This window comes from Lepidochelys kempii, chromosome 14, assembly GCF_965140285.1.
Source record: "Lepidochelys kempii isolate rLepKem1 chromosome 14, rLepKem1.hap1, whole genome shotgun sequence".
NCBI lineage: Eukaryota > Metazoa > Chordata > Testudines > Cheloniidae > Lepidochelys > Lepidochelys kempii.
Genome location: NC_136393.1, coordinates 15,679,874 through 15,707,423, shown reverse-complemented (window position 1 = coordinate 15,707,423; position 27,550 = coordinate 15,679,874). Strand labels below are relative to the sequence as shown.

Here is a 27,550-nt window from a genome sequence, read left to right as displayed (position 1 = left end):
ACACCACACCCAGGCGATGTGTGGGTTACACTAGCACAAACCAGTTTTGTCTACAAGATCAATCACGTCAGGGGACACAGTTACTGCACATTTCATTATAAAATAAACAAAACGCTAGATTTTTTAATCACTCCGAATTTAAGGTGATAAAATATTTGCAAGAAAATGTAACCATGTTTAAATGTATTTATGAATTGTGCTAAACCCGCTTTGAGGCACAATTTAGAAATAATTCAGTATTACCCACATTGCCAGGCTGATGTGTTTTAACCGTCAGGGGCTACTGGTCCCTTAACACAAATTGTTTTGTAGAACTTTAAGAACAGTTGAGCCACCATGATTCATGGTCTAATGTAGAGGAGGGGTTAGATACTTCCCCAGCTTTGTAGTCCAATCTCACAGACTGTTTGGGTTAATAGATTTAATAGAAGCACTCAGATCTATCACTTTACTTCAGGCCTGTCTCCTTCTGCCCTAACTCAAATCTCAGCCTCTCTCTCTCTCTGGCATCTCCTAGTGGATGTCTAGTCATTAGCTCAAACTCAACATGACTAAAACAGAGCTCTTAATCTTTCCCTCAAGCCCTTTCCCCTGCCTCTTTTCTTCTATTACTGTGGACACCACCACCCCCCTGCCCATCACTCAGGCCTGTAACCACACCTCATCTGCCGCTTGAGTTCTTTACATCTAGGCTAGGCCTAAATCTTGCCAGTTCTGCATAACATCTCAAAGAGACAGCCTTTCCTATACATCCACACAGCTAAAACCCTCATCTAGGCTCTTATCTTATTGTCTCGATTACTACACCATCTTTTTCTCTGGCCTTGACAAATACATTCTAGCCCTGCTCATATCCATTCAGAATGCTACTAACTAACATAACATTACACCTTCTATCCCAGTCAAAGATATGGCCTGAAAGGACTGAATCAATCGGGCAGCAGCATATCTGTTTACCCTGTGCACAACTCAAAAAGATATATAGATTTCTGCATTTACAAAAATGAATGCTAACCTTAAACATAAAAAATTGTAGGCTTCATGGCTTTTCCCCACTCATGCAAATTTTTCCTCTCCACTTAGACAATATATTTTTGAGAGAATTTTGACATGAGTATTTCAAGAACATAGTTAAGTTTATGGCACTACACATGTAAGGAAAGTTATGCATGTGCTTAAGTATTTGCAGGATTGGGCCAAAACCATTTGAGTGGGCAGAGCATGGAAGGAGGGGACCCAGAAGAATCTTGAGTTGTGGAGGCAGGAAAAGGCCCTTAAAAGACCAGAATTTCACATTTGAAACACCAGGCCAAAGCAGCATTAATCTGGACACCAACAAATTCAGGATTCCAAGATTAATGGACATTTAAAAAATTTTAGGCCTTAGCCTTTGTTTCTCAGTTTTCCCATCTGTGAATGGAGTTACTTTCCTAACGCATAAGAATTGTTGTGAGGCTTGCTGTTTGTAAAGCATGCCAAGTTCCTAAGAAGAAAAACACTATAGACATGTGAAGTATTCTCAAGGTGGACAAACAGGCCCTAGTGATAGGCCAAAGCTACATGGTGACATTATGAAATAGGGCTGATGATGGAGGTAATTCAGGTACCTGGATCATCCAACAGCAAAGGGATCTTCTAGGGGAGGGGATAACTAGACTTACATCGACTCAAAGCCTTTGATTTTAGAAAGGTGGCCATCATTGCTCCTCCACTGCCTTTCAAAGGAAGTTTAAATAGAAACATCAGTGTCAGAAAAGTACTGATGTTCCAGACCCCCAAGTGGTTTGGTGGGTGGAAATATAGTAAAGGCAATCCAACAGGAATGGGTTGAATCTTTTATTTTATTGTACTTTATTAGATCTTATTTCCCTTTGGTCTGGTCACTAGAAAGCCACCTGTGCTGAATTTCTGAATATTTACAAGATTCAAGGTTTTTTTGTTTTTATATCCTCAATGTTTTCTGCACAATATAAGCTTTCATTTGAAACAAGATTACATTTCTAGTCTTTCTGGCTGTAATGATGGCTTCAAAATGTAACCAGAAAGTGTTATTGTGTCAGAGAAGGGTGAGATGCTCCCCATTCCTCTCAACATAGCATTAAGTCTAAAGCCCAATTATGACAAATTTAAATATCAATGTTAACTATTTTGTTGCTGATGTTCTTACCAGAAACATCCAATGGGGGCTGGGTACTCCATTCATTTGAAAGGACTTTCCACAGGAAGAAGGCTAAAAGGCAAACTGACTTCGGCTTTGTCTACATTTAAACTGCTACTGCAGCTGCACCACTGTAGCACTTCAGTGTAGACATACATTACAGCAATGGGAGGGGTTCTCCCGTCTCTGTAGTTAATCCACCTCCCCGAAAGACAGTAGCTAAGTTGACAGAAGAATTCTTTCATTGACCTAAAGCTGTCTACACCAGGGGATAGGCTGGCTTAACTACATTGCTCAGGAGTATGGATTTTACACTCCTCCAAGTAACACAGCTGGGTCAAACTACCTTTTTAGCTTAAACCTGGCCTTTGTTCCCTCTTAATGTGGTACTTTCACCCATCACTGCAGGGTGACTGCTGTCCCAGTTTACTGGAAAAGACTTGACTATGTTTATGATGCCCTGATCAGAGGTGAAAGTAAGCCGGTACGCCCCCATATGGTGTACCAGCAAGAGCCTGTGCGCCGTACCAGGGCGGATCGGCGTCCCCAGGCAGCAATTTAAAGGGCCTGGGGCTCCCAGCAGCATCTGGAGCCCCAGGCCCTCTAAATTGCCGCCAGAGCCCTGCTGCTGGAGCCCCGGGGGTCGCGGCGACAATTTAAAGGGCCCGCGGCTCTGCTGCAGTAGCAGCAGTCAGGAGCCCCTGGCCCTTTAAATCACCGCCAGAGCCCCCGGCTGTCACTGCTATCCCAGGGTGCTGGCAGCAGGGCTTGGGTGGCGATTTAAAGGGCCCGGGGCTCCCACTGCTGCTACCCTCTGGAGCCCTTTAAATTGCCACCCGAGCTACTGGAGCCCTGGGACCCTTTAAATCACCCCCGAGCCCCAGCGCTCCCAGCCGCCTCTGCAACTGGGAACTCTGGGGTGATTTAAAGGGCTCGAGGCTCCCAGGTGCTGCTAGCACAGTCCCAGCCCCGGGCCCTTTACTTGATTTAAAGGGCCTGGGGATGTAAAGACCCCGCCTCTTCCGGTTGAGGCCCTTCCCCCTCCTAAGGAATCTGGAGAACCGGTAAATCCTTTAAGTTACTTTCACCCCGGCCCTGATTGATTATAGTGAAACCTGGGCTTTGTCCCACTTTCATTATAATCTGCTGACTGGCCAAGCTCTTTCTGCCCTTTGGCTGTGTGCCTCCATACTATACAATACTCCTCTCCCCACCTTACAGTATTACAGGATCCAGCTTTCTTAATGCCATGCACTGCCTGCCAAATGCTATACTGTATCATGTATGCACTGGGTGTAACAAATGAGGCATGCCGAAGCCTGGTGGGGTGATCTCAAATCAGGGAAGTGGGCTGGTAGCGCATCAAGGCAGGTGATCCCTAAATTCCTTATTAAAGGCCTGATTCAAAGCCCTTTCACATCAACAGAAAGACTCCCACTAACTTCAGTGGGCTATGGAGCCGGCCCTGAAGAAGGGAGGGTGTGCCAACCGTCTGTGTGTTGGGACAAGGGAATATAGAAAACTGAAGTGAGAAGAGTTGGAGGACTCTGGAAGTCAAAGGAGACAAGCAAACAACTTTTCCAAACTCTTCTCCTTCCCACACCATAAAAAACCCAAGCCCTACCTCCCTGTCATGCACCCCCAACCCTCACCTCCCAAATCCTTTCAGTAAGTCCCCTCACCTCACCCCCCAAAGTTCTTCTCTAGTCTCAGTCCTCCTTTTCCAGAGGTGGGCAAACTACGGCTCGCAGGCCACATCCGGTTTGCGGGACCGTCCTGCCCGGCCCCTGAACTCCTGGCTGGGGAGGCTAGCCCCTTCCCCGCAGCCATGCCGCCATGCGGGCAGTGCTCTGGGCAGTGGGGCTGTGCGCTCCTGCAGCGCAGAGCAGCAGCATGTCTAGCTATGGCCGGGCGGAGCAGCTGCCAGACATACTGCTCTGAGCAGCATGGTAAGGGGGTTGGGTAAGGGCAGGGGATCCCAGGGGGCAGTCAGGGGACAGGCAGCAGGTGGCGGTTGGATGGGGCAGAGGTTCTGTGGGGCGGGCATGGGTGGGGGTCCCAGGAGGGGGCGGTCAGGGGACAAGGAACGGGGGGGGGGGGTTGGATGGGTGGGGATTTCTGAGGGGGTCAGTCGGGGGGCGGGAAGCTAGGCTGTTTGGGGAGGCATAGCCTTCCCTTCCCGGCCCTCCATACAGTTTTGCACCCAGATGTGGCCCTTGGGCCAAAAAGTTTGCCCACCCCTGTCCTATACTCCTCCTAATCAAAATTCTTTCAGCTCCTGCAAAGACACTAGGGAACAGAATACTAGAGAACAGAGACTGGGTCTTCTGCAATATTGTGATAGAGAGTAAGCCTGGTCATTAGATAAATTATTTGACTAATCCTTGCTAAAACACTGTCTACAAAAATTAGAGCAAGAATGAGATATACAGTATTGTCAGCTACAAGGTGCCTCAGCTACACAGGGTTTTTTGCGTTAGTGTAGTTATACTAGGAAAAACCTCTAGTGTAGACTAGCACGAGAAGTGTAGTATAAAAAGTGACTTGCACTGGTTTGAAACCAAGTGTTTTTATGGTGCAAACTGATATTAAAATAGAGGCTACAGGGCCAACAGAGTTGAAAGCCAAATGACAAAAAGTTTTTGGCAAAAATCTGGCTGGCTTTCATCATGATTTGAAGGAAAGTCCTGTGCAGATTTTGCTAGTATTCCCCCTCAATTTCTACTGCTCGTAGACACAGCATCCCTGTTTTTTTTCTCATATTCCTCTGTGGCCTCACTGCAACAGGCATGTTAGTTCTTAATTGGTGCAAATGTGTTGGCAGGGAGACATTACACAAAACAATCTTGCTGAAACAGTTACAGTCTTGCAAGAAATTCTATTTTTGGACTCCCCCTAAATCTGAAAATAGTGGTCCTTTCCCATACAACCAACCATAGTGAGCCAGACCTTTCCATTTTGCAGCAGACCAAGAACTGCCTTTGAATTCTCCCTCTTCCACACATCTTCCTTACACAAAATACAAATGTATCCTTTCTTATTGAAATATATATAAGCATTAGCCAATTTTCTTCCCCATATCCCCCACAGATAGGGACAGTTTTGAAACTCTTGAAAAGATTATACAGCATTTAAACTAGAAGAAAATGAAATGGATCATGTTATGAAAACAAGAGGCAAACTATGAATGCAGGATGGGAGGGGGAAGAAGTGTGAGAAAAGAGAGTCCATTGAGCTTGCATCTGTCAAGATTACAGCCTTCACATGCCTCAGTATCTTCTTTATCTTCTAAATAAATTGAACCACCAACTGAAAAGAGGTCACACTGCAAACAGTGCTATGTGATTTCAGAGCTGTTATATTTCCCCTCCTCCATCAACTCTTGACAATACTGCCAGTCTAAGGGTCTACAAAAATCTACCATGCAAATTGCCAGATTTCACAAGACTCTGCTCAAGAAGGTCCCAGGTATAGAAGAACAGGACGTTCAATGAAAATATTTTGGCCTTGTAAAGTACCTCCATTTTAAGATCTCAAAGTACATCACAGATCAATTAATTTAACCTCTCAATTCCTCTGTCTGATAACAGCAGTCTAGTACTACCACTTTATTGACTGAGAATCTGAGGGACAGATGGGTCAAGTGACATGTCCAAGGCCACGCGAAGCGTTAGGTATACTGGTAAAGCTGTGTCGGAGCTTATAATAAGGGAAATTTCAAGGCGTTACAGATCTTGAAAGAAGTGTCTCTCACATTTAGCACCTGCTTCTTATTTTCATGAGCACCATATTCTCCCACAATTTTAAAGGAGATGGAAGTACACATCTAGTATTTTCAAGTGATTATGTCACAGTTGAAGACAGACAAGTACATACTCCACTTTCTGTTTTTGAGTAAAGTTATAGATAGGGTCCTACCAAATTCACGGCCATTAAAAACACATCACGGACCGTGAAATCTGGTCTCCTCCTGGGAATCTGCTCTTTTGTGTGCTTTTACCCTATTCTATGCCAATTTCACAGGGAAGACCAGCGTTTCTCAAATTGGGGGTCCTGACCAAAAAGGGAGTTGCAAGGGGGGGGGTCACAAGGTTATTTTAGGTGGCTCGCGGTATTGCCACCCTTACTTCTGCGCTGCCTTCAGAGCTGGGCAGCCGGAGAGCAGCATCTGTTGGCTGGGTGCCCAGCTCTGAAGGCTGCACCCCGCCAGCAGCAATGCAGAAGTAAGGATGGCAATACCATACCATGCCACCCTTCCTTCTGCACTGCTTCCTTCAGAGCTGGGCAGCCGGAGAGTGGGAGGTGCTGACGAAGGGCTCAGCTCTGCAGGCAGCAGCACAGACATAAGGGGGCAATACCATACCATGCCATCCTTACTTCTGCACTGCTGGTGGTGGCGGCTCTGCCTTCAGAGCTGGGCTCCCGGCCAGCAGCCATCGCTCTGCAGCTGCCCAGCTCTGAAGGCAGAACTACCACCAGCAGAAGCCCAGAAGTAAGGGTAGCAGTACCAACCCCCCCGCTACAATAACCTTGTGACCCTCCCACAACTCCTTTTTGGGTCAGGACCCCTACAATTACAACACCGTGAAATTTCAGATTTAAATAGCTGAAATCATGAAATTTACGATTTTTAAAATCCCATGACCGTGAAATTGACCAAAATGGACCATGAATTTGGTAGGGCCCTAGTTAAAGCCATGGCTCATACTGATGTGCACTCAAAGTTCTGTCCATTAACCAGATCTTCAGACCTAGATTCACTCCCAGTAAGGAAAACATTTAAAAACAGTCATTTACAGTGTTACAGATGTATTTTGTCCCAGCTAAGTCTTCAGCTACACACATTTCAAATTGCATGCACGGATAACTGCTGACCACACCTACAGTAAGGACTGTCTGCCACACTGTTTTTGAAACATTTGTGATGCTGCTGTCTGAACTGTTTACAACAAACATGGCTGTGTCCGCAAAGCAGATTTCTTCATAATACAATCATCAGTTTGTGCCTCCATACCACCTATGGTGCCTGTATTTATACTTGTGCATTCTGGGGAAATGTGGGCAGATATACCATAATGCTTCAGCAGATGACAGAATACCTGTAGGACATACACACAAAGTGGCAACAATACCATGTGTGGCAACATGTTCTGGGATGTCCTATTTCACAGACAGCTAGGAGGAAGGAGGACCAACCAACACAGTTACATAGGTACAGTTGTGGGGGGAGAGAGGGATGGTCTATACTGAAAAAGAAAAAAAACCAAAACCCTAAAAAAAAGGTGCCAAAACCCTTACAGGAAGACAGTCACAGGCCAACAAAAGCCATTGGCAAGGGCAAAACACTGTTCACTTCCATTGTTACTAGCCAAGTTCTGACCATATTTTGTGGGGGCACAAATCATGTTCACAGCCAACCATCCTTCCAAACTTTATACTGATGGGCAAAAAAGATGTGTTTTTCAATCATGCTATGCTAACTCAATTGAAAACCATGCTTACTTTTCCCATAAACACAGGCCTGGCTGGCTAAACTTGGGTTAAAGTTGCACTGAAGTCAGGGCCTATAGGGTATCAATGGAAGAAAGTTCATGTTCACAGTGTACACCTTCTATAGGCCTGCCCTACGTACAAAGTTGCACTGGTTTAACTGCACAATTTTAAACCAACTTAGTTAAAATTGGTGCAACTTTCTGTGGGGGCATTCTAAAATTTATTTAAATCTGACATATTGGTTAAGCTTGAAAGTTACATGGCCAAGCTCCAATATAATAATTTTTATACAGATCTAAGAGTGTTTTCGCAAGGGTTTGCCCTGTTTTAACTATACCAGTTTAACTAAACCAGTGCAAGTCTGTGCATAGATTAGCCCAGGGATCTCAAACTCAAATCACCAAGAGGGCCACATGAGGACTAGTACACTGGCCCAAGGGCCACATCCCTGACACCTTTTCATATAAAGGTACAAAAGCCCTCCCCTCTGCTGCCCCGGCCCTGCCCCCACTCCATTTCTTCCATGAGGCCCCACCCCTTCCCAGCTCCCATTCCAACCCCTTCCCCAAAGTCCCCACCCCAACTCTGCCCTCTCCATGAGGCCCTTCCCCTGCCTCGCCTCTTCCCACCCCTTCCCTGCCCCTATTCCAATCCCTTCCCCAAATCCCCACCCCTGTCCTGCCTCTTCTCCACCTCTTCCCCTGAGCATGTGGCTCCCCACTCCTCCTCCCTCCCTCCCGGGAAGTGCCTAGAGATAGGAAGAGGAGCGGGGACGCGGCGCGCTGGGCGGAGGGAGGGCGGTGGGTGAGGGGAGCTTGGCGGCCGCAGGAAATAACTCCGGGGGGGGGGGTGGAGGGGCACGGGGAGCTTGGCGGGCCGCAGCAAATAACTCCACGAGTCGCATGTGGCCTGCGGGCCACGTGTTTGAGACCCCTGGATTAGCCCATAGCTGCAATGTTATATTTCAGAGCAGAAGTGTCTTTACAAGCTGTTGTGCACAAGCCAAAACCCCATATGTAGTCTGCCTTTTGGTTTCTTTCGGTTTGACTTATTTTGCCCAATCTAACAATGTCTGAGTACATATTAACTAACATGATTTTAAGTACAACTTGGCACCTAATTTAGGCAGGGCATATAGTGTTTTAAAATGAGTTAGTTGGTTGTGGTTAACCCTAACAGGTTTTTAAACATGACTTGACCTGTCTACAATAAAAGCAAACTTATGCTTAAAATAACATTAGTTACCATGTTTTCAAATATGACTTATTTTCCCAATCTAGAGGAACCTGTTGTTGGCCCTCACTTTAGACTGCAGAACGTTTAGCTGAAATGTCACAGATGCTTTGGGACCCTTTTGAGCCTATGAACTGGACAGTAAGGCCTGGTCTACACTAGAAAATTAGGTCAGCTTAGTTATGTCAGTCGGTATCTGAAAAATCCATGCTTCTGCCCAGTGCAGTTAAACCAACCTAAGTCCCCACGTAGACAGCACCAGGTGGATGGAAGAATTTTTACATTGACCTAGCTACTAACTCTTGGCGAAGTGGATTACCTATGCCAACGGGAGAACGCCTCCCGTCAGTGTAGCTAGTGGCTACACTGAAGTGCTACAGCAGTCCAGCTGCAATGGCGTAGCTGTGTTGCTGTAGCGTTTAAGTGTTGACAAGCCCTTGCTACAGCAACAGGAAGGGTTCTCCGGTCTGTAAAGGTAATCCACCTTGCTGAGGGCGGTAGTTAGGTTGATGGAAGAATTCTTCTGTCAACTAGCACTGTCTATATGGGGACTTAAACTGGCTTAACTATATCTCTCAGGGGTATAAGATGTAGCTATGCCAATGTAAATTTTCAGTGTAGACCAGCTCTTGGTGAAAACCTGGCCAATACTGAAGACATAGCCTCTTGTTGAGGTCTGAATGGCACCCGTTCATCTCAACGATAGGTAAACTCTGAAACTTAATCACAAAAATTTTATCTATCTAGAGTTTATCTCTTGCTTATCATCATCATATCTGAACACCAGTTTAAATGTCAACATCATTAACTATTTTACTGCTGATGGTTTAGCAGAAATATCCAGCTAACATGCTCCTCTAGTATGGTTGTTAAAGGTGTGTTTACACTGGACTATTTTTTACCTCAAGTTAATTGGATCCAGACTACAGATGTTTGTTCTTTCCCTAAATATTTGTAGCCTGGATCAAACATGTGGGGAGTGCCTACTGGCCTTCATAAACATATTACCAGTTAACTTCAGGTACTAAATCAATTTGTTCAAGGTAAAAAGGTCTAGTAAAGACCAGCTGAAAAAGACCATATAGGTCTGTGTTGTGTAAATCATGATCCCTGGTTCCAATATATCTTTCTACACAGCAATTCTCCCACTACTGGTTTAGCACCAACATAGCTGGTATAGGCTAGGCACAAGTGTGTTAACCACTATGTCACTTCTTCTGCTCTCCAAAAGTTCCAAAGCTCAGTATCCCATATGTGGGAATTTGCAGAGGCCACCTCAAATAAATATTGTTTTCAGATACTTATTACTGAGCTGTGGCAAAGCACAGACTGGTTTTCAGCTACAAACTATTTTACAGACATTTACAGTAAGTAGACCAACCTTTCTCACTCTCTATTTTACCAACAAATTCTCAAGAAATACAAGACCAATAATCATGCCTATGATGAACAGACAAAGAATCTTCAAGAGTATTTTGGCCAATGATTCAGAGACTCCCTCCCAAACAAAATAGATAGATAATTTATAAATTGTTTGCAGACCAGATCATACTCAACTGAACCAGAAGAGGATAAAAGTTCCACAAGAAATGATTGATTTACAATGCTCCAATCCAGTCTAATCCGAGTTTTGTGAAGGAAATGTATTAATTTGTTACTTTGCCTGCTGAATGTCAGATTTGTGGTAGCTTCTTTGGACAGGTGTACAGTTGTGAACAGATATTTTCTACTGTGAATTTCAATCAAAACACTGTGATTACCTATCAGATATGAACCTGCATTTTGTATCACACATAGCCAACACAAAGATAAAGCCAGACATCAATAAGATGGTTTAAGGGAAGCAGTGCCAGTCTTTCAATTGATATTCATTTCCCTGCAACCCACAAATCATACTTTGTGTTTTTATAAAGCATAGTGGACACTTCCAGCACTCGATAACAAAAGTTTGCGTTTATTTCAGATTAAAATAGTATATAAATGTATATGCAAATTAGGTGTGGCCCTCATGATCATTGAAAGTTGCCAGTGTGGTATTTTATGCTGCAAAGATTGTGTATCATGCTCTAGAGTGTTCACCCAGGGTTTTCTCTGTTGTGATGGTAATCCAAGTGCTTTTACCGATATCTCACAGTCCTTTGAATGCTGCAAGAAAAGACAGCTCTTCTAGTGTATGGATATGGATTGATGGACAGCCATCTTTAGTACGTAATATAGCTGGATCAAAAAGAAAAAGAACCAACCAGTAAAATAATCTTGACTTCATAATAAATTCAGATTCTTTTGTAATTAATCATCAGGTACTATCTTGGGAATCTATTCTCCCCTCTGTGTGTGTGTAATGCCTACTGACCTTAATGGGAGTTATGGGCACAAAAGGATTGAAAAATAAACCCATTAATTATAATCTTAATAAATCAGTGAGCTCTACAAAATTTTGTTAGTAGTTTTGCTCATCACGATACCAAATGCTGGCCCTAGATTTTTGCAGGGCTCTAAGAAGCTCCTTCCTGAAACTTGTGTAGGTTCCCATCCTACAGGTACCAGTAAAAAGCGCATTCTATTCAATAGTTTTTGGTGATCTGTGACTCTTTTCAAAAAGGTTAAAAACTAGGCCACTTTGCTGTTGCTCAGCAAACCAATACTTTTATCTGCACCACTGTGCTTCAGATTTTATGATTTCTTCTTTTTAAAAAACAAATTAAGACTAGAGCTTTTATTGTTGCAAAAATAATCTTAGAAATGTGAACCAAGTGAGGAAGTGATGTCTGCAGAAGACAGCTTGAAACCACAGCGCTAAGAAAAGTGTAAATTGCTCCTTTTCATTTCAAGGGGATGTTAACTCTGACTGTGATACTTTAAATGTCAACAGTGTTAACTATTTTAGTACTGTTCAAGTACACAAAGAAAGTTTGGGAAAGTACCAGACTGTAGCAACCTCCCCACTTCTCCTGATACCTGAAAACAAAAACAAGTTCCTAAGAAGGGAACAGGGCAAGGCAGTTAGGAAATTCCATATCTTCCATAGCCTGCTAAGATAGGAATCAGACATGAATTCAGATTGGGACTAGAGGATGGAGTTCTAGTTGATGGGATCTGTGCGTGTGAAGCAGGAGCAGGACTGCACGGAGCATTTTGTGAATACATGCACCTAAAGCACTACAGATTAGGGTGCCAGTGGTTTCAATGTGACTTGGATGTCAATATGTCCTGTTTATATACAACTGTGCATTAGAAAATTAATTTAAAGAAATAATTTGAAAATTATTGCTCCAATTGGCAAGAACTCCTTTAAAAATCTGCCCTGTGGCTTTCTATAATTTACATACATATTCCAGCTAGTTTCTTTGAAAAATCTTAATTTATGAAGCTACTATTACATCCCCACATAAAATTGCTTTTGGGAAGCTAGTCTTGTAAAAATTTTGTATTGCCTAGGATTAAAAACTGGCCAGGTTAAGTCAAAAGTCTATACAGAGAAACATTCTGACTGGAAGTTAGTTGATGGCATACAGAGAACCAAGAGCAGACTGAAGTATTATCAAGTTTTCTAAAATGCTGGGGGATTACATTTGCTGGAGAGATACACACACAATTCAGAATGAGCAAAACTTTACAATAAAAGTTGGCCTTCACTCTACAAGGGGTATAATAAGAAGAGTAATTCTGTACTAGAGCTGGTCAGAAAAACATTGATAGAACCATTTCCATCTGAATACACAGTTCTGTTGAAACTGAAAAGCTTCTTGAAATCGAGCCAATTTTGCTGGAATTTAATTTTGGAAGAAAACTGAAAACAAAAGTCCTGGCAATGTCAAAAAGTCCTGTTTTGACATTTTTTTAATGAAACTTTTTTTTTTTTGAGTTTCACAACTGTTTTTTTCTAATTTTTACTTTTGCATTATATAACAGAAAAGTAAAAAAAACTGAAATAGAAATGAAAAACAATATTTTAATTTTGTCAAAACAAAATGTTTTGATCAACCCAAAACAAGTTTTTTTTCCCCAGAATTTTCCTTCATGGAGAATTTCAAAAATTTCAGTTTTCATTCCTATTCGGAATGAAGCCAAGTTTAAACATCTTGAAATCCTTCCTGAAATGGAACTTCCGTCATCTGCACAGCACTAGTTCATATTCTACACAACGGTCACCATGATGTGAATTCTCTGACAATTTTGAGATGTTGACATGACTTCCAAAAGGACAAAATTGATCAGTCAATCTTCTGAAAACTATAGTCTTCCAAACAAAGGCCCCAATCACATATTGTGTTTTAAGTCAATGGAGCTGCATACAAGTAAAGCATAAATCAATGGAGCTCAGCAAGACACAGAAGTTCCCCTGCATCAGGGGTTCCCAAACTTGGTTCGCGGCTTGTTCAGGGTAAGCCCCTGGTGGGCTGCGAGATGCTTTGTTTACCTGACTGTCCAGAGGTACGGCCGCTCGCGGCTCCCAGTGGCCATAGTTTGCCATTCCCAGCCAAAGTGATGGCGCCACTTCCCGCACCTCCCACTGGCCGGGAACAGCGAGACCGTGGCCACTGGGAGCTGCGAGCGGCCGTACCTGCAGACGCTCAAGTAAACAAAACATCTCGTGGCCCGCCAGGGGCTTACTCTGAACAAGCTGCTAACCTAGTTTGGGAACCTCTGCCCTGCATGGAGCCCCAATGACTTCAATCCCAATGCAGGATCAAGGCCTAAAACATTAAACATCCCCCCACCCCAAAAACAAACAAACAAACAAACCAAAACCACCTAATTATATTTAAAGTCTGTGAGTATATGGTCAAGAAACTACTGGTTTCCAGCTTGTCTCTGTAACCATTTTCTATAGTAAACATACATTGTGAATGCTACATTTCTTGCAACTGCTCCAGTACTTCACATTTTCACCTCCCTGTTACAGTTCACACTTCCTAATAACAATACATGATGGAATTGCTTTCAAGGCGGTTCAGTCAGCCAATAAACCAGCCTGTACTTGCCCAATAATGTAAATAGACATTTACAGACAACACAATACAGCAGAGAGTAGCAGTTCCTTGTTTTAAATTTTATAACAATAGGTATTTTGGTTTCTTCCAGGTATCTCAAGAGTTATTAGTGAGTTGCAAGCTGTCTTTAAAATGTACCTGTCTCTTTTTAAATGTGGCCAAATTCTGCTGTTACACAAGCATAAATCCAAAGTAACTGTATTGATTTAAAGGGAGTAACCAGTATAACAGAACTGAATTAGGCCAATCATTTATTATTTTTAATAAATAATTATTATAATTATAATAATTAATATATATAATATAAATAATAATAAATATTATTTTTAGAGATCTGTTTGTTTTAAGAGTATATAAGGTAACTTTTGAAAAAAATAAAATTAAACAATTTTAAACAAACTGCTTATAAGTAAAGAACATTTCTGGTCATACTGAAAGGGTGACTTAAAAAGTAGACCCACTTATAGGAGAAGACTAAAGGGTGTGAAGTCCACTGCAGGTAATAACTTCACTGAAAGTATAAATCTAACGCACTGTTGATTTTTAATCATATTTTCAGAAACAGACAGTTTGTGCATATAAAGTCAGAACTATTTACACAGCATATTCATCTGGTCATCTCTGCTCAATGATAAGAGTTGTGGTCTTAAATCTTAAGGGCTCAGGAACCGCAAACACTTCAGACTTTTTTTCAAAAAATTATTTTAATGGCATGCTTGTAAAAAAATGAAAATGTGATTATTTATGAGTAAGAATATAAACATAAGATTGTTTGCTAAACTGTTCAAAGGAATTCCAAACCCACATAAAAATAGTGGGATCAGATTTCTTATTATGATATAATATTTATATAGCAGTAGCACCCATTGGGAACCCATTGTGCTGGGCACTGTGCAAATACATGCAAAAGCACCGGGCATATCTTGGTTGCACCTAACTCAACTCCCATCCACATATAAAAACCGTTAAATCGAGCGCAGTGATGCTTTTAATGTAGGCATTAACTTCTCACACAACCGGTATGCAAAGCGGATGCAGGCTAGCATTCCTTGAGTGGTGCTAGTTATCCAGCTAGTGCCTTCCCCCAATCCCCTTGTGAGCCCAGCAAGGGCAGACTAGTTCTCCCACAATACACTGCAAAACAATTCATAGTGCAATCAGCTTACTTAGTAATAAGAAACATGGGATATGCTCCCAGAAGTCTTAGTGTCACTCACAAGCGAGTGTAGTCCCAGTATGGACAGAGCAGCTTGTCCATAGCACAAAATAACACAGCAGTGTTATTTTGCAGTGCTGCACTTGATCAAGGCTAACTTGAAGGGAGTACCTCGAGTGTAGATAATGTGTGTTAACTCTGCAGTGAAAATATATCCACAATCTATGCCCCAAAGGGTTTATAACTCAGCTAGAAAATATTTAGATCACCTGGGCCTGAACCAAGGTGTTCTCTGGGGAAGTAGGATGGGAAAAGGGGTTACTGTTCAAAATAAATGTGAGCACACTAGAATGGATACATTCACGAATCTCATCAAATCTCACCCACATCTGAATGTTTGGCTTTCTGCAAAGTTCTCAAACAATCTGACACTTAGGTGAGAACATGTGCAGAAGAAAGTATCACTCCATTTTCACTTTTCTGGACTTCACAAGAGGGATAAACAAGTCCACAACCCTTATCACACAGTTAAACAGAGCTCAATAACATCCAGATGGACTAGGCTGACTAAGTCAAAACAAAATCTTCACTACATGACGATTGGTTTTCTAACACAATTGATCACTTGCTTTAATTTCTTCGAACCCAACCTCTATTCTGATTTGCAGATTGTGGGTACCTAAGACGATAATTATACCAGTTAAACATAAGAAACAATGTGAAATAATGCAAAACACACAGGTATTTCCATAAACTATTTAAAATATTTGATTGAGGTTTGGCAGAACACATGAAAAGTATTTTTCCTTCTGTTAATGGTAACCTAAAGCCTGACCAACAAAGATGTTACATGAAACACTTCATTGTAACAACACATCCAGCCAGCCTGCAGAAACCTGAAGCCTTGTTTGGGTATCTTAATGACATCACCGTACTCTTGCAATTAAAGCAGGATCACAAGGAACCATCGGCTAATTCAATAAACCCAGAGAGAACTTAAAAACAGTGGGGTACTTCTAAAATTACTATTCATCTGAATTCTGCAATTTCCAAAATTAAGAGATTTGAATAAGAAAATAAATCCCCAGGGGAAAACCATGAGATCTCTCACTCAAATAGGGAACGTTGGCACACGTAACAATGTACTAATGTACTTCACTTCCAGCTACGTGTTACAATTGCCACTAATGTCAAAGCTAAGATTTTATAAGGCTCTTGGTCAACTAACAAAAGGAGCAGAGCAAAAGGTGTGTATTAGCAACAATTGTTGTTTCATGTTTCCTTTCGCTGTTGTTCTAGAGCAAATAAAGAGGAGCTCCATTCCAGATATGGAACCACAGTTCAAAGTAAATTAGATTACATATCAATACTGCCAACATTTGAGAAAATACCAATAAGGAAATCGGAACATTTCCTAATAAACACAACCAAAATTCTTTAAGACAGAGATTTCCTGTATCGCCCCCATTCCCAGAGGACAGCACAGGATGTGGATAATTAATTCTATTTGAATTTACAATTTGTGACCGTAACGTCCTTTTACTGAAACAAAACCAAAAAGAACAAAAAAAGTGCAAGGAGAGATTTCAATGTTATAGCATGTTCACATAACAAAGAGCAATCAAAATAGGTTCCCATATATTATAAAAAGAGTTTATGACGTGATGTGCTCTAGTTTATAAATTTTCAAGCTTCTTATAGTACGAATCACATCTTAAGAGGTAGTTTCACACACACTTCCCTTCTCATCCTGCAAGCATGCAGGTCACCTCAACATTCCTGTGGTAACTACAGCAATTGCTTTCATGGATATATAGAAATATTTTTAGCTGCCTTTCATGCAAGTGTTTTTGTCCTCTTTGAAAAAAGTTAATCACACAAATTTTTCTCTATTTTGTTGTTTCCATTCCCCTTCCCCATTCTTCTCTACCACTTGGTCCCCTTCTTCTCTCCCCTCCAATTTTCCTGTTGCCTGGTTTCTCTTCCACTGCACGTGATTTCTTGCTGACTTGTTCCCTTTTCCCCAACTTTTGTGGGTATGCTTAAGAACCATGTGGTCTGCTTCTCCCCATGCTATATCAGACATAACCATCTAGCTACCTAATTTCTTTTTCATGCGGACATTCCCCTCCCACTCATGACTGATAGTTTCACTCCCACTGGTGACCTTCAGTCCCCAAGAACAGCTCCTGTTTCCTCTCCTCCACCTTTCTAGCTGTGGTCCTAACAGAGAGAGCTAAGCTAGATTCTCTTTATTTGCAGTACATTCAAAAGATTCTAAGATCTACATCTGTTGAAGTGGCTGGTAATATGGAGAGCCAGCACAATATGGCCAAGCAGCTCTCTGTAAATCACCCAGCAAGTGCCCTGAAGACTACAGTTGGGAAATTGAGATTAGTGGTTATTGGAGGTGACTGTGAGTTAGGACTCCTAAATTCTATTCCCAGATCTGTTACAGATTGACTTTGTGATTTCTTGCAGGCAGATTACTTAACCCTGGTATACCTAAATTTACTCCAGTGTAACAGGCGTGAGTGTTGTGTGATACAGTGCTTGTAAAACACATTAGGTTCAGTGAATAAAAGGAGCTACAGAAATGCAAACTATTATTTTCTAGCAAGAAAAAGTCCACCGTTACACACACTAGTGATATGGGTAATTTGTTCTGATGATTTTTCCTTCTAGAAGCCGACGCACCCTAAGGAGAAGGGTGACACAATTCAGGGATATTTTCTTCAGAGGGCACAGTTCCAGTCTAATATTTTTAGAGGAGGTCCAAGAACTGCCAGTTATTTCTACCCTCATTGCCCCCATCACCAACCCTCCCCTCACCATGATGCTCCCGCCACTTAACCCTTCCATCTTCTTCCTATTTAAAAAAGAAAAATGAACTTTATTGCCACCGCTTCCAACCTGTATACTTCAGCCACCAAGGGAACACCATTGGCCAGGAGCACTGAACAACACACTAATGATATTTTTGTATTCTTGGGGAAACATGCTCTAGCAATAATTCCCACACGGAGAAACACACTCTAGTGAGGGATGCTACACACTAGCAATATTTCTTTCATGGAGGAGTCATGCTTCAGTGTAATGGGAGCATGGGGGGAAGGAGGAAGAGTAACATACTCTGCCATAGCTCCTTGAAGAGAAGGAGACACTTGTGTAACATTTGCCACATATGGATGGGGCTGTGACACACCAGTGATCTTTCCCACATGTGCACATGCAAAACATTCAAGTGACAGTTCCTTCGGGGCATGCGGGCGAGATATGTTCTAATGAGGAATTCCGCACGTGACGTGCTCTAGTAAGGTTTCCCTCGGGGGTATGTGCGTGCAACATGGCCTTCTGGTATTTCCATAGAAAGGTGTAATGACAGTTCTCTGATGGGGGTGGGAACCTAGACCTTCTAAATGTTTTCCTCATGGGCGTGTGAGAAAACCCTTAGTGATGTCTCCTTCACAGGTCCACATGTGAATATATGACCTGCCATGGGGCCTGTCCCTAGTTGCTGGGCATGTGACCTGTCCAAGCATTATTTGTCATGAATGTGTTCGTGAGGCAGGGGAGGCACAACACATGGACGGACATGCTCAACACAACAGTCACCCACACCAAGGATGGGGGCAAAGGACTGATGTGCTCAGGCCTTAGGGCCAACACACCCTCCTGAGGTGGGGGGAAAGGCAATGTACTCCAATTAGAGCAGATGCACCCAGCCAAGAGAAGCTAGGGGGTGGGGGAGGGAAACAGACTCAAAATGGGGGTGACCCACCCTTCTGCTGGGGGTGACACACTCTGCAACAACAGCCCCACCATGTGGAAAGGAGCCAGGCAGCCTCACTGGGGGGAAAAACAACCTGATAAAGGGGGTACAAAGGAGACCCCGAGAACCCCGGAGGCAAGGCGGGGGGGGGGGGGGAGAGGGGCGGCCCCAGTGCATCATGGTCAGTGCGTGTGGGAGTATGCGCGTGGGGGTAAGGTGAGTCACTTCAATCCCTGCCCTGCCCTGCCCCGCCCCCTCCCCTAAGGCGGGATCCCACCGGCCCGCGCCGGCCACGGCCGGTTCCAGCCGGTGCCGGGCGGGCTGTTGGTCTCCGTGCGCGCGTGCCGCACGCTGCCCGCTGACGTCAGGCGTGTGTGGCGCGCGGGCGGGCGCCGGGCGGAGGGCGGCGGCGGCGGGTGTTCTCGCTACGTACGTGTAGTGCTGCGGTTTCTCGGGCTGCGCCTGCAACGCGCTGGCGGGGGCCGCTGGCCCGGCCGCAGGGGGGCCGCTCGCCACCGGGCCCTTCGACATGCTCCTGCCTTCCGCTCCCTCCGCCGCCGCTACCGCCGAGGAGACTTTATTATTCACTCTGCGCGGTCCGCACGGAGACCGCAATGCGCAGGCGCCGCCGCCGCCATTACCGCCCCGGTGCGCAAAGCATGATGGGATTTGAAGGCCGGGCGCTCGCGCAAACTCCACCAACCCGGGACACAGCTTGGCGAGGCTTCCGGCCTGTAGAACTACAACTCCCAGGGGCACTGTGCGGACATTGCCCTGGACTTCCTTCAGCGAGGGGCTTGATGGAAGTTGTAGTTCTGCTGCCCCTGGGAAGCCTAGCTCTGCACCTTCTGGAGGCAGGGGAAAGAGCTGGTAGTTCAGTGGGGACATGGAAGTAGTGCAGATTAAGTGGGGTGCATACACTAGAGATTCAGACCTGTAACCACAGCCCAGATAAGGGAGGGTTGTGGTTAGAAAGGTCATTGGTAAATGTAGAGTTCACTATGCACACCCACCCACACAAACCAGTGAAAAAAATATTTTCAATAATACAAATGTATACATAGGCAAAGTAAGAAAATGCTGCTTGAGAACTTATCAGAGTTTGATTCAAGGCTCTTTACAGTGTATATATTCACATGTGATGTTGACAACTTGTGGGAAATCATGGGCTTAATTAAAACAATGGTGAAAATTTAAATAGCTCTAAATTGAAAAAAAAACTTTAAAATAGACATTATCCATCTAAGTAATAAAAAAATAAAAATAGAATTATTCCAAGTTATGGTAAAATAGGATGTGGGGAGACATGCCATTGCTGTAATACCTTGTAATCTACTGATTTTTTAAACAGTAGACTTTGTAATAAACGTGGTCCTTAAGTATTGTCCTGACAACAATTGACTTTTTTTCCTACAGTAAATTGAGAGAAAGACCTTTGTGAATAGTGTATGTTTTGGGACACACGGCTTTTGTGAAGGTCATGGATGAGTTGGTTTGCAGAGGATTAGGGGGGTATTTTCTGTATACAACTTCATTTTCTCTCCCTCCCCTACTTACAAACAAAAGACAAAAAGAAAATACAGACTAACACGGCTGCTACTCTGAAACCAAACAAAAGACAGACATTCAGCTTCTGCATGACATTCTGCTGGATTCTGTAGTGTTAATTTCTACATTTCCCTTCTCTGTACTGCTTACCTTACCCCACAAGGCAGAAAAGGTCCAAAAATAGGCAATGAATAAATAACAGCACACTCGATTTGAGAAAGATGGAGAGAGTTGTATGGAGAAGCTGCCTCTTTATAGCTAACCCCAGATTCTGTATCAATGTTGGGTTATTGTACACACCTTTCATGCCTTCCAAGGGAGAAAAAAACCTCTCCCGAAAGGAACATTTCCTCAGGAATTTTGCAGAGTTTTGCGTGTAAATTATCTTCTTCCATGGGGAGATGATGTAAGCCTTTGTACACAGAATTTTGATATCTCAGGCTCAACACATAATTATTAAACCCACTGGGCTATTTAGAGTTGAGGAAGAGAGGGAAAGAGCACAAGGATTTATGAGAGGAACATCTTTCATTTTAACTTGGCCACTATGCACAAATTAAACAATGTTAATATTAAACTGTTAGGCCTGGTCTACACAGTTTTTGTATCAGTATAACTATTTTGGTTAGGTAATGTCTACAATCAAAATGCTATTGCAGTACAGCTACACTTCAGCATAGTCACTCACTTCAGAGAGGGTAGGGGTATTCCCCTTGCAGTAGTTAATCCACCTCCCCAACAGTCAATAATTCTCTTGTTGACCTAACACTGTCTACACCAGTGGTTAGCTTGGTTTAACTAGGTCGTTGGGGTGCAGATTTTTCACACCCATGAGTGACGCAGTTGGGTTGACTTAACTTTTGAATGTAAACTTGACCTTAGGGGTGTGATTTTTTTTTAACCTAAATAGTTACACTGCTACAATGCCCAGTGTGGACACAGTTATGCTGATACAGTTTAAGAGCTCCTTATCCTACATTTACAGGAATAAGATCAAATGTATAAGTATCTTATACAGTATAACCGTGTCCACACTTGTAGGAGTTGTACTACTTTAACTATATCAGTATAGTTACAAATTTTGTGCTTAGACAAGGCCAAATATATAAACAAATAAATCACAGTAAGTGATTAGCCTGTAGAAGGAGAAATGTTGGATTATCAAATAATACTCAAATCATAAAAAGTTTTATATATATACACACACACACTCACCTCCATTTAAGACTAAGATGTTGTGGCACTGTTTAACCCAGGGGAGCTAAACTTTTCATAGTGCTATTGGATAGCTAATCTACCCTCCCATTTGTGATTGCACAGAATCCCTATAGTAGCTACGACATTTGTTTATAAAGTAATATTATGTCAATGTTTAATCTGTTTGTACCTGTGTTTTAAAGGAACTTACAGCTGCACGCAAGGAATTATCAGCACCATGTGAACAGCCAGCTCTGTGGGCCACCAGGAGTGGTTCCACATACCCTCATTTGAAAATCACTGGTTTAAGCCAAACAAACTGACTTTTTCTAGACCAATTAGACCTGGCACTACCCTGGTTTCCTCTGCTAGTTCTCTTCCTTGCTCCAGTTAGGAAAACCCAACATACACTCTGAATGAAAGGCAACACAGAACAGTTAGGTTTTACCTGGTAAGTTTGTTTTGTCTGCACTTTGTATTTTATTATCTGTATGTGTCTGAGTAGATCCATGTATCTTTGGAATTTTGCATATGCGCCTTCCTGTCACAGCTTGTTTTAGTTTTAGTTTCATTTTCTGTAACTGCTGGATAGCTCCTCTTGAGTCCTAAACCAGAACAAAAAGCTATAAAAGTATTTCTATAATTAGAGGCTTGGGCAATCATCATTATAGAATTACAGAAAAAAAGTCTAGAATCAGGACATAACTCTTGTTAATAAACACTAACCACGGATTTATCTGCAGTGTTAATAGTGTACCATCCAGTAAAAAAACATGCAAAGGATTTTTTCAGTTGTCAGAGTGTTTGAACTTCTAGAGTTTCTGGAAGGCTAGCATGTTCATTGTCTCTAAGCACCCAATGAGTCAAATTAAAATGGGCTCCTCCTTGCAGCCCATGAGTCTTGGCTTTGGATGGAATGGAGTATAAGTAGGTCCCTGTTCCAAAGTTTCAGCTACTAAGATCCCTTCTCTGTTGAAAGCACAAAAAGACCACCATTAGATAAATGAATGCAAAATAGTTTTATTTATATCTAATTATTTTGCTTTCATAAAAAGTAACTTCTTTATGTGCAAACCCCAAAGAACAGGAAAATTAAACAGAGAATGAAGACATTAGGTGGAGAGGATACATATGTGTAAACCACAGCAGTCCCTATCCTGCAGCATGTGATGGATCCTGTCACATCATACTAGTACAAGTCTGAGTTAGTGTATAACCCACATCTGTGCAGAACTTCTTATTGCATATGGCAAGAGAGGTGATTAGCAATGTTCAGCTAACCAAATCTAGATTAGTGGGCTGGTGGGGTAGCTTTGGAAGTGGCTTGGTGTAATTATGAGTTGCCACCAACAAATGATTGAAGCAGATACTGATTTACAATGTGATCAATAGTTTGCAACTTATGTCCACAGTCACACTATGTTGTCTCTCATCTTCCAGAGGTGTAAGAGATGATAGCATCTGCCATGTGATGTTCTGAAATGGTGCAACGTGGACCATTGTTTCTGAGGTAGGTTGAAGCCTGGAAGTTCTTTTGTCTGGTTGTCAGTCAGGATTTGGATATTACCATTATCCCAGAATTCTTTCCAGTGTGCCTCAGGATTGAATGAGGATGCTTTAAGAGCTTTAGGCAAATCATAAAAAGGCTTGTGAGATTTCAGGCATGTCTACAAGAGGTTCTGGAGGTCTTCATGAATTCAGTTGTACTCACAAGCTGTATATGTCTCCCTCCAGGATTTTGGGTAGGGGTACATGTGCCAGAGTAGACAACCGTTGAATGGGTGTCAATTTTAATGTTCCAGTTATAATTTTTATTGTGATATTAAGCTTGCATATCCAGAGATTTGGTACATAAGCTGCCCACCCTGCCTGGTGCACACTATTCAGCATTCAAGTACATCAGTGCTACCATTGCTGTTTGAAAGGTGTGTGCATCAGCACCCCATGTTGGTTTTTGGACATGACTAGTTCTTCCTTTTACCTTTTTGCATGTCTTTACCAGATAAAATTTAAAATTCAAGCTTCTGTCCAAATTTACACCCAAGTACATTGGATGGAGCTAGTTTTGGACTCATTCACTGTGAAGGGTGACATTAAGTCATTCCTTGGCAGCGTTATTGTTTAGGTGAAAGACTATTACCAAGGTTTTGGAGGAATTATGACAGAGCTTTCAGTATTGAAAGTATTCTGCCATTAACCTGAGGCTGGCATTGAGGAGGTCACTGATGGTGATGAGGTCTTTGTATGGTACCGCAAGAGTGTTGTTCTCAGCATAAGTCACTAATGCAGACGTTGAATAGTGAAGGAGTCAACATGGATCATTGAGACAGACCATAATTAAGGGTGTGTGCTTTGCTGATCTGCCCATTCAAGAGAACACAGTATCTACAGTTGCTCAACATTGTGGCCAGGAGTCACATAATGCTATGGCATTTGATGACGCTTCATGCCTTGAGTAACAGCCTATATCTCCATATTTCATTGTATGCAGCAGATAAACCTGTCAATGCTGTTCCAGTTTTTAGATTCCACTGAAAACCAGCCTCAATGAAATTAGTAATGGTGAAAACCTGCTCGCAGCAACTTTGTCCAGGTCTGAAGCTGGCCTGTTCCTTTCGCAGAATGGTCTCAAAGATAGGGGTGAGATGGGCCAGTAATACCCTCTTGTGATGGGGTGCCTGTCTGCCCTCTTCCCATCCTTGGCTGACCTAAGAACTGCTCAGAGACTCATCTTTTAGTGCCCACTCTGTATAAGTTATTCAAGTCCCCTCCACTAACACTTGTATAGTGCAACACAACAGTCCTAATCCCTATGGGACCTTCATCAGGGCCCTGGAAAGACAAGATATCTCTTTTCTTTTGGATCACCTTCAATCTGGACACAGAGAGCCCTGTCCTCCCCCATAACAAGTCTTTCCTGGCTTTTATCAATATTGTCATCTGATGGATCAATTAATTCTTTAACTCACCCTTCCTCCTCAACTGATTAGCTCATTCCTCCCTTTCCCCTCAATCAGCTGTTACTGGGGAAATTAATTGAGGCTACAGTGATCAGAGTACTGACTCATCTGTGAGGCCTCAGCACTCTGTCACACCTCTCCATTAATTTATAATCTTGAATTGGTCTGCCAACAATGATCGTCCCCTAAGGAATTTGGGATAAATGCTATCCCTGCCAGCAGCTTTTCCACTTTGTGTGACCATAAGGGGCTTATTTACTTCTTCTGTAGTGTATGGGGATGATGGTAATGAAGTGGTAGGGCTTTGTTAGATGTTTAGAAAGAGCTCTTTCTGAACTTCTGTGCAGTACTGGTTCTGCCTTTCACCCTCACTTCTGTTTTTAATCTGTGAATTGGGAGGGTGCTAAACCTGGTGCAATATCTATTTGAATATGTAATTCTTTATTTCAGTTTTCAGGACTTATAGATGTGATCAGGAATCAATATAGAGCAGGCAATTTTAGGTGTTCAGTTTATGCCCTATGTACAATACATGTGAAAACAATGCCATAGTCCCTGTCAGGCATTTTGGGCCTGATCCTGTTTATCCTATTCAAATTCTCATTGAAGTAAGGATTGCATGATTTAGCCTATCAGTTGTTAAAAATGTAATGAAATGGTTTCATTTAGTAAAATATAATCTTTGAGGTGGTTACATTTCTAAACAGACACAATCTTACTTACTACAAAGTAAGTACATAACTAAATTTATTTATGTCTGAATATCAGTGATATCATAGCAGAATTTTCAGAAGCCTTCATGATCCATTGTTAACTTTGAGTACTCAACAGCTGACCTTCCAGTGATCTGCTGCACACCATCCATCCATCTCCTCACTGGTTGTCCCTGACTATGATGGCCCTCCCCATCCCTTTCATAATAACTTTCTCAAGTTTATTTCCATCTCTATGCCTAACGTGACCAAAGTATATAAGTTTGTGTCATGCTGGTGTCTGTTGAGCCACTAATCCTGTGAGAGGACACGGTGCGTGCTATTATGAAATTAAAGCCTGGGAAAGGACCAGAGGAGTGGTAGATAACGTTCCTGAAGAACTGTTAAAAGCAACTGGCGAAAGCAATACTGATTTTATGTGGTAAATCTGTGATGATATATGGATGACTAGAAATTGGCTGGACAACTGGATGAAGAGAATTTTTCTGACCTTGCCAGAAAAGGGAAAAATAACAGAGGGTAGTAACTATCGTCTTATCTCCCTGATAGTGCACACAAGCAAAGTTCTGTTCTACATAATCCAGAATTGCCTGAAAAGAAGTATAGCGGCAGAACTACCACCACAAGCTGGTTTCAGAGAGTGCTGAAACACCCCTGACCAAATTGCAAATATCCATCACATCACTGAAAAATGTAGAGAATACAGTCATCCGCCAACCATATGATTCATTGACTATCAAAAGTGTTTGATACTATCTGACATGACCACCTTTGGACGATATTAGCAAGCATGCAGATTCCAATCTGACTAAACTCAGTGCAAGTCTCTACCACCAACAGCAGACCATGGTGTGAACAGCAGTAAGCAGTTTTCTCCTGAGTAGGGTGAGAGACAGGGGTGTATTTTGTCCCCAGCCCTCTTTAACATATGTGCAGAATTTATTATGAGACAAGTCTTGAAGATTTTTACAAAGTGGAAGGAGCTGGGATTTCCATTGGAGGTCACCTCTTAACCAAACTCACATTTGCTGATGACTCAACTCTCTTTGCTACAACCATCAATGCAATGCAACAAATGCTGAAGTCTGTAAAAACAGTTTTGTGAGGAATATGGACTATTCCTGAATGTAACAAAAACAAATTGCACATACGTTGACACAACAACAGGATGCAAGCAGACATCACAATTAACAGATCAGCTGTAGAAGCAGTAGATTATTGAATTCTTTGGTATCATATATATTCAACCAAGGAGGCTGTTCCAAAGAAATCTGAAGAAGACTAAAAGATGGCTCACTCAGCTATGGCTTCCTTTAAGAGAATGTAGAAAATACGTGGCATCTTGAAATATACAGACATGCAACTGGTGAAAAGCGTAACCATTTTCATAGGCTATATGGATGTGGATCGTGGGATGTTAATGCTGCTGACAAGAAGAAAACTGAAATTTTTGAAATGTGGTGCTGGTGAAGACTTACATATTAATGATTTATTTTCTGTGAACTTTTCAGAAGTTTTCCCAGTTTTGATATATTCATATTTTGTTTTTTTTCTTCCTATCCAATTTTGTAAAAATGTTATATTGATACCTTTGTTAATGTTTGTATACATGCTGATGTTGAAGATAGTGCTATATGATGGCACTAGGAGTTCTGCGTCAGTAAGAAGTTGAGGATGAGTGAGCTGTAAGTGCTAGGGCCTCAATCTTGCAAATACTTATAAATAAGCTTAATTTTAAGCATATGAACAGTTTCACAGGTAAACTCCTGGTCCAACTGAAGTCAATGATCAGACTCCTATTGACTCCAGTAGGGTCAAGATTGCACTAGAGCCCTGTGCAGGACTTTCTTTTAAATTCTGCTCTCGTTCTGCCCTGCCCTGCAATACCCACTTCCACCCGCTCCCACATTTTTTCTTGTGTTTTTATCCTGCTCCCACCCACAAAATCCTTAGATCCCACAAGAGAGACAGATTCCCCCAAGTTACTAAAATAAAATAAATAGTCAATTAGTATATTCTATATATATACGGAATTCAGACAATTTTTACCACTAAAAGAATAAAACAAATCTTGCTTAAACCATGTAAAAAATACTTTAATCTCTGTTATAATAGACATCAAATCTCAGTCCCTCACTTACATTTAAGTATTAAAAGTTTTAGTGTTTTCCTGCAAATTACCACAGTCTGTTGGGTTTTTTTGCCCACTCAATCCTGCCCTCAATAAAGTGCATTTTACCCATTCCCATTATTATGGTAGCGGGTCCTGTGGGACCAGCAGGATCTGCAGGGCTCTGGATTGCATCTATTGATTTGAGTGGGACTG

General features: G+C 42.3%; 1 protein-coding gene and 1 long non-coding RNA gene across 7 annotated transcripts in view; one reads left to right on the top strand and one right to left on the bottom strand.

Moving 5' to 3' along the window:
* Positions 1–22,150, bottom strand: part of UNK (unk zinc finger) — a 68,225-nt gene extending 46,075 nt beyond the window's left edge. For 2 of the 6 annotated variants that reach the window (XM_073312094.2, XM_073312096.2), the window contains exon 1: positions 19,240–19,638. In XM_073312094.2, the coding sequence (XP_073168195.1) occupies positions 19,240–19,337 (98 nt within the window). In that variant the 5' untranslated portion in view covers positions 19,338–19,638. Of the gene's footprint in view, positions 1–19,239; positions 19,644–20,654; positions 20,825–21,999 lie in introns of those variants that run through there. The other 4 variants (XM_073312099.2, XM_073312098.2, XM_073312095.2 and 1 more) reach the window with 4 other exon arrangements.
* LOC144929415 (uncharacterized) lies at positions 19,000–23,599 on the top strand. The gene is made up of 3 exons (XR_013634612.1): positions 19,000–19,022; positions 21,755–22,002; positions 22,992–23,599. It is a non-coding gene; the product is annotated as an uncharacterized LOC144929415 (long non-coding RNA).
* Positions 23,600–27,550: the final 3,951 nt, after the last annotated feature.